Raw genomic sequence first — 19,521 nt, 5'->3', positions numbered from 1 at the left:
CTCCGATGTTCTGGGTCACAAAAAGAGACAGCAGTCCCCATGCAGCTGTCTGATTCTCACTGCTTCACATGCATTTTCCCTGTCAGTTCTCTTATATACTTGCAACTCTGTTAGTAAAAGAAGGTGTTTTCCTTACAGCTTCTTCCAGCTGCAAACTAACAGAAATAAGTGAAGGATCAGGATTCCTTGCAACAGCATTACTTTAAGACTCCCAGTCTTATTAATTTACTGACTGTGTTTCTGTGGAATATTACTGAGGGGTTAAGGCAATATTTTGGAGAAAGATTTCCTTCCTCAGAGGCATACTTACTTAAATGAGACATGAAACAGATTTAGACAGCCAGATGGAGGAGCACAGGGAACCAGAAAGACAATCCTGGTCAGGATGGTTGTCAGTGTTATCAGTACACCCACTGTTTAAGCACCGTGACTTTTACGTAGGCCTGTCAATGAAGAAATTTTTTATGGTGAGACAGCATAAAGAACAAATGTATCTATCTGTTAATATTTATTACCAGTTTATCCCATAGAGGAAGAATAGATTGAAGATATTTTTCCTGTTGGATTGGTAGACAATTAATAAAGAAAAAAAAACCCCAAACAAACAAACCCTACCCCCAAAAAAAACCCTAGAAGTATATTTAGTTAATCTGTGATCTTGTGATACCTATAATGCTAATCCTCAATTTTGCTACTCATTCTCCAGAAGTTCTTTCTTCAACACAGTAAGTTTTACCTTTCAGTGTAATTAAAAAATTGCTGCTTTTCAGATTGCATTATTATCAAAGTCGTGTTGTTATGAGTCATTGTTTGGTTTTGCTTACACTTAAAATATTACACCTCAAAATTTATTCTGAAGGTATCTTTTTAAATTTTCTGAAATAAACCCCAGAGCACTTGGCCACATTCAGTCAACTTAGGGGAATCAGAAGAGATGGCAATTTATACATCTATTGTGGTACACCTTGTGGACCAGATCTTCACTGCTACTGAGGTACCTAACAGCATTTGGTTTCAGCAAAGATGCAGGCTTCTAAACAGAAGTGAAGTTTTGAGGAAAAAATGTTCATCTTGACCTGAAAAATGGATTCACTAAAATGTTAATATTATTTTGTTAAGATCGGTACACTGGTCTCTGCACAGATATGTAACATATTCTTTAAAATATCTGCTGTTTCCAAAGCGAGAAAAGCTTTGCAAATTTTAATACGGGCATATGTGTTTCTCTTTGTATTTAGGAAACTACGGTGAAAGTGGAATGGAAGCTTTCAAAGATATGGCGGCCAAGGAAGGGATCTGCATTGCACATTCCTACAAGATCTATAGCAATGCTGGTGAACAGAGCTTTGACAAGCTGCTGCGAAAACTTCGGAGCCACCTGCCCAAGGCACGAGTGGTTGCTTGCTTCTGTGAAGGCATGACTGTGAGAGGTCTCTTAATGGCTATGAGGCGCCTGGGACTCGCTGGAGAATTTTTGCTGCTGGGCAGGTGAGTAATGCTACACAATTATAGCCAGCCTGTAGGGCAAAAAACAACAGTCCAGTCAAGCATATGTAAAGCACATACTCATGTTCTGTCCTATATATGCACATATCTAAAAGATAGAAGGTAATGTTAGCCATGTCATAGCAGTGCATATTCTACAAAGACATGCATCATCCTCATGACATGCCAGGCAAACACAAGGCTGCTTGGCCAGTCCTAATAGCATTGTGTAAGGGAAGGCTGGCACACAAACATTTCATCTGTATCATCCATTTTGCTCACTGCAGTTTAAAATGCATCATGTACACATACAGCCTGAAGCTATGCCTCATTCAAGTAACATTGTGTTAAGAATTGCTGATGTGGCCTCTGGGTGGACCTGAAATAGATATTCCCCAAACAAAGTTTGTTAACCATCCCATTTTCTTCTTCAGCCAATCTGCTGACATGTGCATACTTCCTAAAGGCAATACATAGGTAAGCCTTTCTCTTAGCTCAATGATGTCAGTGGTTCCTTCCCTAACCACTGAAGGCGGAAAGGGAAATTCACTCAGATGTGTTTACCCAGCAGGAAAAGGCTCTGGGCTAGTAAAGAGAGAAGTAAAAGATACTTACATAAACTTAAGGGGATTTTTGTATTTGCCATGTATTCAACAAGTGAACCCTAAATAAGATGAGCAAAACAGTGTATTGACCACAAACTGGAGCATGCCAGAAGTCAGCCAATGTGGCCTGAGACTTTGCAGAGCATTGCTAGAAGGATGACCTGATGCTGTCCCAAGCACAAACCCTACAGGAACACAAATAAAACGGTGTTGATGAAATCAGATATCCTGGTGAGACCTTCAGGGAAACTTGTAAGGACTGCACCTCTGCCCAGCTGTCTTGAAAGCTGGGACGCTGACTGTCCTGCTGGTAGGACACCCGCCTCTATCTCCTGTCCGCCCTGTTGCACACAGCTTCTCTTCCCCTCGGGCAAAGGGGAATGCAAGCAGGCAACAACAGGGACTCCTGCCTCTACCCTTACTCTGTGGCATCAGCCTACATTTTGGCAATTTCAGATGTGAATGCCTTCAATATTTCTCTGTCTTATAGCAACTGTGTCCACCCTTCTTTTCAAATACTTTTTATCTGTAGGTTCTTCCATGAATTATCTTGGCCCTTGCCTGGACTGACACCCAAAAGGACCAAAGCCCTCAGAGTGACATTCACCTAAATATATTTAGATGTCTACAATTTAGACACTTCCATGTGGGCTAGCAATCAGGATTCCCTTTATAGTTAATGGAGAAAAACAGGACCTTCTTAGGTCCCTTGTTTGTAATGTGGACCTTTCAAGTAGGTCAGAGAAATCACATTTATAGAAAAGGGCTTGTACAAAGTCTCTCTTGATGACTAGCTCTGGTGGAAAAGCCTACCCGCCAGTTGTTTAGAGTAAAGCGGAGCAAATGCCGCCTCCACTATCTCTAACTGAATCTGGTGCCACATGACCTTTGCTGTCTTCTATCCAACACAAGAAGTTGCCAATTCTGTGCAGCAGCACACAAATCTAGAAGCACATAAGTATCATTTGCAAAAAATATGTTGGCCCTTGACACCTCCAGACTCCAAGCCATACTTAATTTTGTATGGGATTTGTTTATGTACAGCACTGCTAAATTTAGCCCTTGAGATGCCTTTATAAGGACTTCAGGAACTGGTGATTGTGAATAAGAACGAAGCAATACAGCTTAGGTCTTCAAAAAAGCAAGGTCTAGAGAGAACTGGCTTTGCTTTTTTTTCAGTGAAAAATACCTGTTTCTACCTGCAGTAGGAGTTGTCATGCCTAGTTATAAGAAAGTTGTTATTCAGTAGATGCCTTCCATTCAGTAAATTGAAAGTGATAGCTTCTTTCAGAAGTCTAAACTTTAATGTGTTTGAAGTTAAAACAAAAATTCTTAATTCTACCAGACCAATTTATGTGTGTCCATGCATGTGGCAGTCCTATAGAATTTACTTGTGAAAAATGTAGCCTGAACTAGAAGTGTTTACAATGAAACTGTATGGGTTTGTTTTATATCCTTTCTATTTATTAACAGAGATTCCAAGGTATTGGATGAGAAGTGGTTTCTCAGAAGTAGGTTAACCTGTTCCCAGCCAGTAGCTGCTGGGGACAGATGTAAACTAATTGTACTTATCGTCACCCAACCAGAGCATTCCTTTGGCTGCATCAGACAGCTGAGGACAGCTGAGGACAGCTGGGGTGATGTAGGCTCTCGGCTCTACACTTCAGAGAACCTAAGGATCTAGAAGCCAGCTATAAACCAGCTATAAGTGAGAAATAAAACAACTCATTTTGCCTACTGAGTACTTTTGTTTGGCTTTGAGTCACCCTTAATCAGGAGAGAGGACTGCTTCATGTCCCTGCAGGGTTGCAAGACTCATGTGCAGAGTGTGGGATGTTGTGGACCGGTTATGTTCCACAACATATTACATTATTACAAGGGGGTGGGGGGTGGGGGGTGGGGGTGGAGTGGAGAAAAAGAAAAAGCGGGGAATTTGCAGGAAGGTTTCTTGATGTAGATGGGATGCAAGACAATAATATCATTGTCTATTGATGGCCTGAGTTCCTGCAGGGATCTAAAGCTCCATTTTCCAGAACGTTGATGTGCTGTGTGTTCTCTTGGTTTGTGCTCTTTGCCTTTGTTGTCCACAAATATTTCATTGTTGGTCCAGAGCTAGGCTTGTTTGTTGGTTCTGTGTAGGACAGCCTAAGTCACTGACCTGGGATGGGTGTGACACCAGGACAAACCCAGATCTTACAAGCAGATTACGTTGGGGACTTTACTGTGCATCATTTTTATAGGTGGAAAAGGCATTTCAGAGGATTTTTAAAAGAGCAGATGGTTCAGAGCACTCAAAGGGGAAAGAGCTACATCTGAAATAAAAGAAGGCTCATGCAACTGATTTCTTTTGTGAAGCTATGCAGGAAAATGGACTGGGAAAACATTTATATTTTCACTCATGCTGTGATCCTTGAGTTGCTCTGGGCTGCCCATTCAACGGAGAAGGTTAGAAAAGGCCACTCCAAGTGTAGGGAGAATGCCTGTCACTGAAATGCAATGGGTTCACATGGAAAACTTCATCTACTAATGGATACATATTTGTTATCTCACAGATGCATGTTGCTTCACCCTTGTTCTGTGAAATGGAGAATTATTTTATTTTATTTCAAAATGCAGAAAGTACTAAAGTCCCTAAGCCACACAGTAGCTCTATGGGAAACCACAAGAAATTAACATTTCCACTTAGCTTTTTGTTCCGTTTCTGATTTGCGTTTACCTCTAATATTTCCAATCTGAAGCCTTGCAAAAATACGGAGGTTTTTGAAAGCTAAGGATTCCTCATAGCACCTGTTTTATGCTCAGATAAACAGAAAATGTAGTGGCCAAGGAGAGTGCCTATCAAATAAATCACCCTGTACAGTCCCAAGGGGAGGAGGAAAGATATCCTTCAATAAACACTCCACTCTTGATGTACTATGCAGTTCCTAAAATTACATTGCCTGCCTGTGACAGAGATGAAAGATGGCACGTCATTAGTGATTGTAGCATTCCAGAGCTTTTTGATTCATGGAAAACATTTTAAATGCTCAGCAAATATTTACCTCGTGAACCTTGAGGAACTGGACTTAACCTCAAATAAAAAGGTGAGTGTGCTGTCTTTCAAATGTGAAAAAAAAATTATTTTAATGTAACCATTATTCAACTTAATTGAGATATGGACACCAGGCTTCATCTGTTTGTCCTTCTTGCTTCTGTCATCCACAGGTCATATGCCAGGAGATATCCTTATAGATAAAATTCATTAAAGAGTAAATCATACATTCACATAACAGAATAATTTTGGAACATATTTCAGAAGAAAATATGGAGTATTAATTGTGCAGATAAAACCTATGTAGTTGTAGGTGATTTTCAGCTGTTCCTCGTTTTGTGTAACAGCTCCAATAGCTGAAATTTTCTTTCATGTTGTATGTCTGCCTTCATCCTGCTCTTGTTGACTACTAGTTTCCGACGTTTGAAAAAAACATCTGCAATAACTCTCTCCAGTGATAAATTCATCTGATGCCTTTCATCTACAAGAATTCCAAAATATCCCTCAGAATGACTAAGTATTTTAGTGCCAGGTGACATGATTTTCTATAGTACAATAGAAATGATTAGCTACTACTGAAATCATGCATATTGACTGTAACTGTTCTAAACAAAATGGTTCAGAGAACAGTACCACACTACTGAATGATTTTATTCTATTTTTTGCTTGCTGGCACTATTTTATCCTATAGCAACTAACACTTCTGGGATGGGACTTGAGCATGGTGTTGGTGACAGCACTGTCAGGGACTGTTACCAAGATGTAGTTTGGACATAGATATTCTGTTTTGGGGTAGAAGAATGTTAAGATACATGGCTGCAGGCCTTGCATGCCCTTTATCTGCAGACAAGAGAACAGCCCTGGGTTGTTTTATTTAATAGCATAAAATCAGTTATTATACAAACCTACAGAACAAAAGACAGAAATTTTGCAAAGGATTTGTAATTCCAAATGCAAGACAGTAGGACTTTTCCTACCTTGAGAGGAAAAGGGAAAGGAGAGAGGGAAGTAAAGGCATTTAGAGATAAAATAGCATGCTCAGCATCTCCAGCTTTCAAATGGCATTCCAGAGGCAGTATTGATCTGCAAGGAATTACTGGGATTTCTATATGCTGCATGTTCCAGTGTGCATAACGTGTGTCAGATTTACTCTGGTATTGACTACCTTGTTTGAGTAAAGAGAAGTTAGTTAAGATTATCTGGACTTCCTTTTGTATAAAATGACAAAATTACACACAACCAGTAAAAAAATCTAGCAGAGATGAAAATGTTTCCTTAGGTTCTAGTATTGATTCTGATTTTCAGCTGTCCAGTTGGAGAAACATCACTGAAATTTATGTCTGATTTAATCTCCACATGGCTCTTAGGTACTTACTCAGTCAAGGGTCTGCAGAAATAGTGTAAAATTGTGTCTTGCTTACAATATCTGCAGCAAAGAGGCAGGAAACCTAGAACTACAGGACACCCCACAGAGTTTCCATGTTTCTTTGACGTGCAATCAGAACTTGATGACTATGCTTTTAAATGTCCTTGCAAAGATTAAAACCCACATCCCGCATTTTCAGAATTCACTGCGTTCTGTGATATGCAAAAGGCTGTGCCCCAGGGTAAGGGGAACCCTCTCGAGCATGCCATTAGTGGCAAAGCATGTCCCGCTGAAGGAGAAGGGGAGGACACCAGTTCCAGCAGTGTGATGATCACAAGCAATTCCTTGCTCTGCAAGAGGGAAGGTGGCCCACTGAAGCAATGCCCATTCTTCTCAGAACAACACACATTTTTCCTAAATTTCACAAATTACCACTCCTAATAAAATTTACCTGCTTAGCTCCTGAGGGAAGGATTGGAGGAAATTATTGATTCTGAGTCTCACAGATGTTGCAGCGAAGTGAGCTCAGTAGAAGGTGAGTAGTAGAGATAAGGAAGGAGAATAAAGTGTGGAGGACCATTAGTTCCAGGAAGTCCCCAAAGTAATTTGGCTGGTAGGAAACTCAGCAATATGTGAAGAAAATCTGGTTAGCAACCAAAAAGGGCAGCTATTGCTGCAGGAAAATTAAAGCGAGATAGATTATCTGAATGACATGAGTTCTTTTCAATAATTCAAAGAGATCTTTCGTGAGACTTGTAAAAGTGTCTGTTAGAGAAAGAAAGATCTCACTGCAGAGGATGTGATTTCCCTCCTTAAAATATGCTGTGTGGTGTAGGTTAACACTCCTTTTTCTGTGTTTGTACAAGTTCAATGGGTGGATAAGTTCTTAAATGACAATATGAATTTTTGCAGACCTGAAATATGCATTAAATTCATTTTTGGTGATTTCTGCTTCTTCAGGGAGAAATTAATCAGTCAAAATTATTCTATCTAGAACAGTCCTAACTGGACAACCTTTGACAAAAATGTGGAAGCTAAATGTCGTAGAAGCGTGCAGATCTCTTCTCCAGGGACAAAACAAGCAGGTTAAAATATACTTTCAGAGTACAATCATGCAGCCCCAGCCTGTGAGGAGTCTGCTCCCTTCTTCGTCAAGCTGCGGTAGATAGGAGCCTGCTACAGCCTCACCTGAACGCTGTTCCCTCTAAGGCAACTGCCTACTGCCCACTCATTTATCTCTCAGTACTCTTGTCAGGCATCAATGTGTAGCCCAAGGAAGCAGCTATCATATTATACCTAGTAATTAAATGCACTGCAATTAGCAGCATTAAGTCAGAATCTTCATTGCCACCCAAAAGACAAAGAACTTCACAGTAAAACAAAGGTTTACTTTTCTAGAGCTGTAAAAGAGACTGGGGAAGTGAAAAGCTGTCTTCTCTCCTATATCCAAACAGTGTCCTCAGAGGTTAAGCAGATTAGAGGGTAAAGAATAACTTAGTTTTAGAAAGAAGCTTTGTGTTCTCCATTTACCTGGCAGCTTTGTAGCTCAGAGACCCTCAAGGTGAGGAGCAGCAGCCCTCAGCTGTGTCCTGCTGCAGATGGAAGCTTGGCTTTGCAGATTGAAGATTGGCACCTCAAGGCTGCTTGTGTAATAACCAAAAGGAGCATAATTTTCCTTCTAGGATGTGAACCACAAAAGATTAAGTCCTTACGTAATGACCCCACAAGCTATGCTTCAAAATTTTAGGGAGACAAGTGAGGTAAACATCTGCACTGAAAGCAAACCAATCAATCAACTTGATTTTTTTAACCTTACCTCTTTAAATTATTATTTTTTTTTTTAAAAAAGATCTGTATCTAACCTGTTTCTAAACAATCTTGTATCTTGCAGACCAATTTCACAGTCACTGATATGGCTGGAGGCAGTGGGGGATGGGAATAAGCTGTAAGCATGTTTGGAAGAATGTCTTCATTTTGCCCTCACAGGAATGTTGTATCTTTCCTGGAGCATGTGTAGGTGTGACATGGTATCAAGGAAACATCAGAGAATTTCCTAGTGAGCATATTGGCAAGTGAGCACACCTTCTATTTATGTCTATAAGAGATGTGTATGTCTCTGAGAGGAAATTCAGGTCCTACACATCTGAAAACATAACTTTAGAAAATAAAGGTGGCTGTATCAGGTCAGATCAAAGGTCCACCAAATCAATGTGTTGTTTCTGGAAGCGGCCAACAGCAAATAATGCAGAAATCACAGCAGAGCAAAATCTTCCTGGAGCATTCTTAAATTTATAAATGATCTGCAGTTCAGGAACCTGCTAAATCAAAGCTGGTGTCTTTGTAAGGAAACCCTTGTGCAGTGCATTATGAATAAAAAGAAAGAAGCAGGTGGGGGTAGGTCATGAATGCAGAGCTTAGACCTAGGAGATATGAGCTTTAATACTAGTACCAGCACTATAAATATTGGTGATTTTGCATGTGTCATTACTTTTATATGCATTTGCTTTTTCTCTGTATCTGCCTTTCAGAATTACTTTAGACACTGAGCAACTCAGGGTAGACACTGTGTTTTACTGTTTACCTGTGTTGCCTTTTGGACTACGAGGCTCCAAGCTCTTTTGATTATTCAAGTACTTCTATAGAGTAGCACAAATTCAGTGAGCTCAATAGGCAGTCTTGCTCAATAGGAAACAAATAATTAGTTGACCTTGGTAATGAATATATCCTTCTCATGACATGACAAATCATGATTGTGTCCAATTAAATTATTATTTCCTGAAGGATCTGATCTTTCTTATCTAAGACTGGCATTAACAACCAAGGGAGGGCAGCTTTGTCAGTCAATACACTTGAATAGAGTTGTGCCTTAGCACTGTAGGGAATGGTGGTGGCTAGGAACTCAGGATGCTTGATCCCTCTTTGGATGGATCTGCTTACAATCTTTCAAAGATAAAAATCCCACAGTCTCCTCAGGCAATAGTTTCCTATGCCTAACTACTTCTTATACTCTTCCTAATGCCTAACCTACCTATTTAAACCAGTTGTTTTAAGCCGCTTACTTCTGGTCCTAGCCATGTGAACAAAGGAAGCAGTTAATTCCCTGCCTTTCTAAGACTACTATTTATATATTTGATGACTTATGCTTACCCTCAGTCTCCTTTGATAACATTGGGTATGAAGGGAAAACATGTCTTATGCTTTGGAATAACATGAGATTTCTATTCTCCCAGTGGAAACGAGACATGGGGAAAAGCACAGAAAAAGAGTTGGCAAAGAATCCTGAAGCATTATATGAGATTTACTTTCATTGGAAAAGGACAAATCCATGGCATGACTTACACAGTTGAAAAACAGTGAGGCAATCTCAGAGACAGCACCATATTGCCAGCAGACCCATACTTGCAGTTCTGCATAAAAATATGTCAGTGGCATTGCTGGGAAATCATGTCCATTTGTGGGTGCATCTCTGTCCTCCCACAAGGAATATACACTTCTGATTTTACTTTTGACTTGAAAGGTCTACTCTGTCCAACACCTTATTAAAACACAGGATGGGAGAAGTCTATGGGTGGCTCGCTTAAGATTGCTCATTTCAAATATGTCTTCTGAGAGTGATAAGCAATGCCCACAGAGAATTTTCTGAGGTGAGCCTATATTGATGATGAAAGAGACTCTTCCAAGTATAAGAAAAAGGATTAAAAATACTCTTGGAACAATGAAAAACTCTATTTAAACTTGAGAAAATATGAGATGCTTTCTTCTCAAAAACAAGAATTCAAGAAGTGAAAAGAAATGAAGATCTTAAATTCCAGCATTGTTATTCCACCGTTCTGTGTAGGCTATATGATAAAAGGTAACTATTTAAAACATTAAAGCTAAGACTGAAAATGTGACCCAGTACATATCCCTAGAAACTTTTAAAGGTGGTTGGAACTGGATGAAAGTTAGCATTATCCCTGAAAAATTCTGATCTTTAGAACAGCTATATTTGGTGTAAAGTCTAGCAAGTCTAAAATGATCTCCATTAAAAGCTTGACATATGTTTGTCCAAAAAAAACCCAAACCTATTTCTGCTCTTTTAAAATGAACATGGTGACAAATAGGGATTTGTGGGAAGGTACTGATTAGTGGTTAAGATCGGTTTCCTTTCTATTATCTTTCTCTGTAGTATGTGGGTATGTTATTTTCCACAACTTCTATTTTTCTCTTTCTTTTTTTATCTGCATCATCCCAGAGTCTTCACCTAGGAATAGTGACTCACTGCACACGCACAAACCACACACACGTCTGGATACAGAGAAGGTATTTATGAGAGGGAAAGACCCAGAGGTTTGTAGTTCCATGTTCCCACCTCCTAATAAAGAGAATCTGTTCAAGATCATGTGGTCCAGAAACAGCCTTTTCTCTTGGCAAATCTGCCATCACTTCTGTTCACGTCTTTCTGACAGAGGCCCTTTGTATAGATAAACATGAGAAAAGTGTGTGGCAGATAAAGGGAAAGAAATACTGGATCACTAGGACAATACTCATTCGACTGTTCCAGTTTCACGGCTATTGTTACACATGCTCCGTTTTTCTGTTAGAGAAGTGGGGATCAGAAAGGCAGGGAGATGCTTTCTCTAACTCCACATTTGAGATGATTTAGTTGTACTTAAAACACCCTGAAGATCTGAACATAAAAACATTACCCGCATGGCAGAGATTTATACCAAGGAACCCATCTCACTAACACTGCTGAGTGATTATGGAAGAATCTTACTCGGAGTAATGAAAACTTCTGATTTGTAAACTCGTGGCGTAATTCATTTTTTCTATCACTCTATTAAAATGACAAAGTAGCGCACACAGCAGCGCATTTCCCCCTCACTATGGCTGAATTGATAGTTGTTAGTGAAGCTGTTGTGTCTCCAGAGGTGAAGGCTGAAGGCGACTGATAACGTGAATGAAATACCAAAACACTCTCAGCCTCATTCTGGTGGCATTCAGTTCACTACTGCCTTGAAAAGACAGTATAAATCTTGGCAAGAATATACTGCTTTCAGGAAAAGCAGATAAAACCCCGTGTACTATTTCAAGGAATATGGCCCAAGCTGAATTCTGTTGATATTTTTCCTTTTAAGTAGAAACACTGTCATAACAGAATGAATTAAATGAACAGTATTTTAATTAGGAAGGCAAAGTTGATAAAATCTGTATTTACTAAGGGGTCATATCCTTCAAAATTTATTCATGTTGGTTAGTAAGAATAAAGTAAGTGAAGACTGGCCGAATAGTAAGAAGTCAGTCATCTCTATCTGGGAAAATGCATAGTTACAAAGCCGGTGATTTAAAGTGTTTTAACTAGTATGCTGTTAAACATTCTCTGTCTCTAAGTGCTGATATGCACAAACCAATGTTAATCTTGCGTGCTGACTTTTTAACCATGATTGAGCTGATTTTTTAATATACTTCCACCAAAACATACCAAAAGGAAAATTATTCCATGTGTCCCAGCAGTTAAAACAAAGTAAGTTAAATATGCTTCTGTTTGAGTAATTTTCCAAACTCTGCATGTGTCCAAAGGTTTCAGGGTTTGGCTAAATCAGTTCACTTTTCATAGCTAAATGTGCATCACCTGGAGGTTGTCTGGGTAAGAAAAAGAGCATGTTAAACACCCAAACTTGACTTTATCTGATCAGTTCTGACATGAAAATTGCACTGTAATGTATTGTCAGCTCAGCAATATCTTGAAGAGGGTGACTATCACAAAATGCAGGGCTTCATGTTAGTTGTAAACTTAATAGAAATTTGGGAGGAGAGTTAAGCAGTTAAGTAATATACTGAAATGTGTTATTTACTTACTTGCCCTGACCACAGATAGTTATACAAACATCTAGGAACTCCTGCATAGAAGTGAATGTCCAGAAACCAAAACACTAACTGCAGGTTGTTTGTCTGGTTTTGTTGGTAGCTGGTTACTTGGAATTGCCTTACATAGAAGAGGAGTAATAAATACACAGTTGTTGTTTTTCTTTATAAACAAAAATCAAAGATAGACCTGCTTCTGCAGCTGTCATCTCTTAGCTGAAACTTTTGAGAAAGTTTAGATATATATATTTTTTTTTTTACCACAAGATGCATAACGGATATTATGTAGCAATAATAAGAAAATAGATAGCTTAATTACTTATGCAGCAATCACTCTGTCAAAAACCTAATTACTTCTTGCTGCTCCGTAAGTCCTTGTCATGAGGGATCTCCCTGTACAAGGGCTTGGGTAAAGGTAATTAGTGTTTTCTAATAATCTCCCCCCATTATTTTACACTACATTGAACTCAATATGCCAATTTCAGCTACTGGCAGCCAGAAGCTCCGTGACAGTTTGCTATTTCATTCTGCTTGTGCTCTTGTAGCCAGAAGACTAAATGATTCATACTCCACAAAGCATTAACTCCTCTCTCCTGGTGGAAAACAATAGGACTAAAGAAGCACCCTGGGAACAACAGCAGCAACAAACAGCAACAGGTACCACCGAGCCTGCGTTTCATTCAACTGCAGTGATTCAGGTGAGAGATGCAGAATGTCACTCCCACAGGAATGCAGTCCCAGTGTTCCCAGCTGACCATTGAAACCACGCATCTTTCTTCTGAGCTCTCCTCTGAAGCGCCCGGAAATCCGCCCAGGGTCAGGATGTAGATCCTAGGCAGGGAATCAACTGGGTTTTTTTCTGAGGTTTTAGCAGTGGTATTTGACTGTTACATTTCTTGAAAAGTGAAGCCCATCTTGGGCTCAGGCTGTATCTTGATTCTCTGAAATGGGTATTGAGTCATACGTACCAGAGAGAAGGACCTATTCCTCTTCAAAATAAGCAGCAATGGTTTTACATCATAATTTCATTCTTGATTTAAATAGATTTTTATCCAGCCATTTACAGTACTGATGGAGAAAAGCAGGATTCATCTCATCTAAGACCAGCACTAAACTGGTCTGAGCTCAATCAGTGGAGAGTTGCAGGCATGCACATAGGGTGATTCAGATCTTCGGTAAGATAAATTGTCCTTTCTGTCCCCAGTAAAGGGGATTTGAGGTGAATACATCCAAACATACGTTATTTGCTGAGAATCAGGGAAGATCTACCTTGACCAACGCTCCGCTCTCTCAGAAGGCATGTGTGCTTCTGGGGAGAGCAGAGGTGCTGTTGCTCAGGTGGGTAGGCAGATGTGGGGTGCTCCCTCAGGTATAGGTTTAATAGACATCTGTGCTTTAAAAACGGGAGAGGTCTATGGAGGGAGTCTACTCAAGTTCAGGAACTTACTTATGTTCAGGAAAGAGAATTCTTCACCTTGAACCCCTTTTTCTCCTGAAAGAGTATAGTAAATTTACATTCCTGCATACTCCTGCACCTTCTCTCTGTGCTCAGAGGCAGGTTCTGGTATCTTCTGCTGCCTTCTGCCTTGAAAAGGAGCTGTTAGTTTGATGTGCCAAGGGACAGCCGAGCCTATTAAATAGAGACCAGATGTTTTCCTCACTGACTGAGGAACTGAACACCTGAAAATCCTTCCACCTTTGGGACTCCCCAGCCAGGCCTGACCCAAAGGGTACAAACTGAAAAAGTTTGAATTAGTTGCTATTTGCACATCTCAGAAGAGAAATTTCCAGAAAGGAATTTGATTTCTAGCCTTAATTGCAGCCCCACCGATTCCGTCTGGGGATGCTGCATCCAGGCATTTCTAGTGGTTTAGGTGGCTGGGAGTTCTCAGAGACAGACCAAGGGGAATCTGGATGTGTGGAACTACAAAACTGTTCCTAAGATTGCTCTCTGTTCCCGGTATGTAGCAGCTTTAATGTTGACCCCATCCCTCAGGGCTCTCAAGGCAAGTCTCATGCAGTGTTACTGTTTCTAGCACTTTACATGCTTATGCAAGTGAGTATTTAATAGCAAAAGGCTGCAAGTGACTTTGAGAATTAGTTCTAGACCCTTGCAGGTTGTCTGCAAAGGTATTTTTTGAGCTGCTGTCTTTTGGAAACTAATTTTATAAAAGCAGACTAAGGTTGTACATGGCTGTTTTGTTTTCATAATCTGTGCCAGTGGTCAAGAACCAGGAACCTTCATTTGGAGTGCTCCAAACATTTTTTGTTTTTTAAATAAATTTACTTATCAGTATGTATTAATGAAAATGCTCCATCATTTTTATTGACACTTTATCACAATAACTTTTCATTAAAATATTCAGTTTAGAAAAAAATGCAAGATTTTATTTTGATAGAAAAGCACTTTTAGAGACATCTTCAGCTCTGGTAACTGATGGGTCTTTCAAAGTACTGGGAAAAAAATCTCCAGAAGTGAAATGCTTTCAGGAATTCTACAAATTATTTTTTTTTTTCAATACCACAGTTACAAAACTTTGTAGCTAGAAAATTTTGCCTTTATAGTCATTGTTTATTTGGTGGGCATTACCCTCCTTTCTTGTGATCAGTTCACAATGGTTGTATCACACTATTCATAACTATTCTAATGATGGCATTTAAATGGGCTCTCAAATCAGACACAGCAGCTGTAAGCAATACCAATAAACATTTCTTCTCTTTGACCATTTTGTGTAGTGGGGTTTTTTTTGTTGTTGATTTTTTTTTCATCCCATAGAAAATTTCACTTCAGAAGAAACGTTAACCTTACTGTGTGCCAAAACATGAGGAAGAGTAATAGGTAACATTTATGAATTAAGCTTCCGTCCATGAGTATTTCAGTGAGTGATATGATTTCTGCAAAGCACTTTCTGCCTTGGCAGCCTGTTAAAACTGGGACGTACTTCATATCAATACCCACAAAATGTCTCATCCTCCTTTACATCTCTGTTTGGATATTCTCCTCTGTGCTCTTTCTGTGAATGGCAATAGTTAGCACAGCAAGACCATCAACTTTCATATTACCTCGTGATATTCTTTATTTGTATTCCTCTCTCTTCATGTATTTTATGTTGGTTTTACTCTTGTGTCTGATTTGATGTCTCAAGATTTTATGTGGCCTGTGCTTGCAAAGGTCCTAACACCCCAGACTCCTAGACTGTGTCCATGGATCTTAAGTTCCAAAGTAATATTAATGATAGATTCTACTCACTGCTTCTAATTAGGTAGTTTCCCAACTATTGGTTTCAGGCATTAAAATATTTTACTGCATTTACTCCCTGTCTGAGCCTTTTACAGGTGAATCCTCTCTCACATGCTTAAAAAGACATGGAGAGACTGAGCATTCAGGAGAAAACAGGTAAATCAGTCATTTAAATCAGCAATCATTCTGAGCCTCACATAAACAATCCAAAACTCAGAGATGCTGCGCAAATCACAGGGCACAATTTGCATTTTATTTCAGAATTAACATCTTAATTGGCTATCTTGTTATTAGATCTTAGAAAAAAAATGTTCCAACAGTCTTTGGTATTTAATTAAGATACAGTAAATGGTTTTCTAAATTGAATTTTGTATCCTAGTGGATATGGTTATTGAAAAAATAAATTGAAGAGAAACAAGTATCTTAATAAATGCTTTTCTTCTGTATTTGAAACAAATTCTCTGTTTGGTTTAATACTGGTTAAAGAAGCTTCTCTGGAGCCTTGAATTATCCTTACCTTGAACTATATACTTTGCAAACAAATGTAAACATGATTTTGCTGTATTTGCCTTGCTCTTCACCTAAAACTAGTTTTCTGAAATGAAAAAATCTTGTTTGTGAGATAGTCATAGATTTTACACCATCCATTCAGTTTGCCTTTCTTATGTGAGATACTCTTCAAGCGCTAGGTTGGAAAGACTAACCAATTACTATGCACGAGAGTCCTGTGCCAGATTATTACTCACTGTGTAAGAGGAATTTGTCATTCATTAATTCACAGTTGAATTTCAATGTTCTAAAAAAATGTGTTGAGGTTAGATGGCTCTGTCTGTGCTGAACATTATTTAAATTACTATTTTGAACAAACTAACTATTCACGCTGTTCATTACTAGGCTTTCGTTAACAGCTGGACTGTGATTTTTTTTACTGTTTTGCCTCCATCTAGCTTTATTTTCAGAAACACTAACCTAGAGAACATTAAATATGCACTGTACAAGGATGTGCATAATGCAATCGTTCCCTATCTTTGCAGAATGAAAATTTAACCTGAAATATTGTTTTCAAAAATTTCATAAATCTAATGAGAATATTGCAGAGTTCCATAATCTCTTCTTCTGTACTTAAAAAAAAACTAGTACTCAATTTCTTTTGTGAAATTAAGTGTATTTTTGGATCTGGAACAAAACTAATATGGAGGGGGAAAAGACAGAAGATAACCAATATATATTAAAACAAAGAAGACTTGTAAGTGCAACTAAGTTATTAAGCTCTTCTCTGCTTACATACCTTTCCTCATAGCATTAACATGTTGCAAGGACTGTACAATGATCCACATTGATTTCATGTACAAATGTACACTTCATGTACAACAATGTACAAATCTGTGCTTTGTAAACCTATGAGAGTCATGTAATACTTCAAGAAGTCCACTGAAGGTCATTATAATCAATACATTCACATTTGTTATGCATACTTCTATCAACCAGATCCTCAGGTATCTGAATAGTAATGAAAATTAATATTAATAAATATGTATAATAATGTGAAACATGCAAAGGAAATTCTAACTTCTGTATAAGGATCTTTCATTTCATCCATTAAAATCATAAGAGAAAAACCACAGAATTTAATAAAATAGAATCACAAAGTCAGGCAATATTTCAGAATTGTACTCAAAAAACCCTGAAACTGGATCTTCTTGTACCTGATCTCCTAAAACATATTCAAAGTGTGTTAAGTACTTCAACCACAAAACAATCTGCACAGTCTTCTTTGACTAACCTGTGTGATTTGCATGAAATGAGCTTGGAGGGTCACTTTCAGTACCAATTAGGACTTTCTAGACTGAAAAATTGGCATAGAAAAAAAATCCACTATGCTGAAATGAAAAAGTGATTGTAAGAATGTGTCTGGTTTTTTCATATTTCTGATGTCCTCTCAATATATTGAAAAATATTTGAAAAGTTGCAGGGCTCCATGCTTCCATTTTCAGGCAGAAACTTGTATTTGAAATATCTTTCCAATATTGGCACTGTATTTTCTGAAATATCAGTAATCATTTGAAATGAAATCAGAAAAAAAATTAAGCTAAACTTTTCATGCCACATCAAAAATTTAGAGGAAATGGACTCTGTTGTGCTCACTGAGCCACTGTCCATCATTCATCACCAGTCCTGGCTAACCAGGGAGGTTCCAGGTGACTGGAAATGAGCAAATGCGATGCCCATCTACAAGAAGGGCCAGAAGGGGGATCCGGGGAACTACAGGCCTGTCAGCCTGACCTCGGTGATGGGGAAGGTTGTGGAGAAAGATTATCCTGAGTGCCATCACATGGCATGTGCAGGGCAACCAGGTGATCGGACCCAGCCAGCACGGGGTTATGAAAGGCAGGTCCTGCTTGTCTAACCTGATCTTCTAAGACACAGTGACCCACTTAATGGATGAGGGAAAACTCATGAATGTTGTCTACGGAGACTTTAGAAAAAACTTTGACACCATTTCCCACCCCATCTTCCTGAAGAAACTGGCAGCTCATGGCTTGGGCAGGCATACTGTTCTCTGGTTAAAAACTGGCTGGATGACCGGGCCCAAAGAGTTGTGGTGAATGGAGTTACAGCCAGTTACAGCCAGTCACCAGTGGGGCCAGTCCTGTTTAGTTTAATGTCTTCATCGATGACCTGGATGAGGGGCATGGAGCGCACCCGCAGTGGGTTTGCAGAGGACACCGAGCTGGGGGCAGTGTGACCTGCTGGGGGGCAGGGGGCTCTGCAGGGGGTCTGGGCAGGCCGGGCCGAGGGGCCGAGGCCAGTTGTATGAGGCCCAACAGGGCTGAGTGCCGGGCCCTGCCCGTGGGTCACACCAGCCCCCCACAGCGCTGCGGGCTGGGGGCAGGGGGCTGGGAACTGCCCGGCGGGGAAGGGCCTGGGGGGGCTGGTGCTTTTTCCAACCTAATCAATTCCATTATTCTATGATTTTGTAATATTGACCTTGTCTTGTGGTTTTGAAGTGGGGATGTTTTCAAATTCTGATTAGACAAGAAATTCCACATTCAGAAAGATGCTGTACTGTGGATCTTGAGGGACAAGTTTTATTCTAATAACCAGATCTTTTGCTCTATACATTGTAAAAGTGATTTTTTTTTCCATTTTGTAACCCTGGTAACAGTGCTATTTTCACATACTCAAGGCATATACATGTTATATACTTTCCCCACTTTTGATCTTTTTCCTTTTGTGTTTATGTGCATCATCTCTCTGATGACTTCACTGTCCTGTAAGAACAATAAGTAATTGAGAATTATGATGGAAATGTATGTCAGATGATAAATAAGCACTTTATGAATGAATATGTCATGATGATACTGATTAAAAACAAGCTTTTTAAAATTGTGCATTTTGTTATGGCAGCTGAATCACTGGCATGCCAAGGAGCTCACAACACAGAGAAGCTTCAAGTAGGCTGAAAATCCCAGTGAGGGAGAAGTCACTAGGTTAAAAATACCAAAGTGCTTTATGCAAGTGTGATGTAGCATTGTAAGGGAAATGAAGTGTGTTTGTTCTGAACTGAAACTCTTGGCTGGCTGTCTATTTTGCAGGGACATTGAGATGTTAACAGGAAGGGAAAAGTTGCTGGATTTTATGTACACTGGAAAATTTTTTTGTGCCATAGTCTCTCATTCCTTGGCTCTGTGTTTTTCAGATGTCCCAGGTCTTATCTTTTCATGTAGGAGACCATATCTGATGTGTTGGGTCCTGTTACAGCTGAGAGACCAAAGTCCTGGGCTTCAGGTGTGGCAGTGCCATCTCATCTTCTGTGCTGGGCACACAGATTCCTTGACTCTGAAATTATTACAGTATGGGCATTCTATTACCCTTGATAAAAATGTGATTTCCACCCAGTCCTATGCACAGGCTTCTTTTGGGGAAGAAAGACCATAATGATCCC

At 39.4% G+C, this 19,521-nt stretch overlaps 1 protein-coding gene across 1 annotated transcript in view; it reads left to right on the top strand.

Annotated features, from left to right (window-relative positions):
- Positions 1-1,244: 1,244 nt before the first annotated feature.
- Positions 1,245-19,521, top strand: part of LOC130145190 (metabotropic glutamate receptor 5) — a 156,139-nt gene continuing 137,862 nt past the window's right edge. Inside the window, exon 1 of the mRNA XM_056329765.1 lies at positions 1,245-1,488. Coding sequence (XP_056185740.1) covers positions 1,259-1,488 — 230 coding nt within the window. The 5' untranslated portion in view covers positions 1,245-1,258. The remainder of the gene's footprint in view (positions 1,489-19,521) is intronic.

Source organism: Falco biarmicus, chromosome 2, assembly GCF_023638135.1.
Source record: "Falco biarmicus isolate bFalBia1 chromosome 2, bFalBia1.pri, whole genome shotgun sequence".
Taxonomy (NCBI): Eukaryota; Metazoa; Chordata; class Aves; order Falconiformes; family Falconidae; genus Falco; species Falco biarmicus.
Note: the sequence above shows the minus strand (reverse complement) of the source record. Positions and strands in the feature narration are given on the sequence as shown.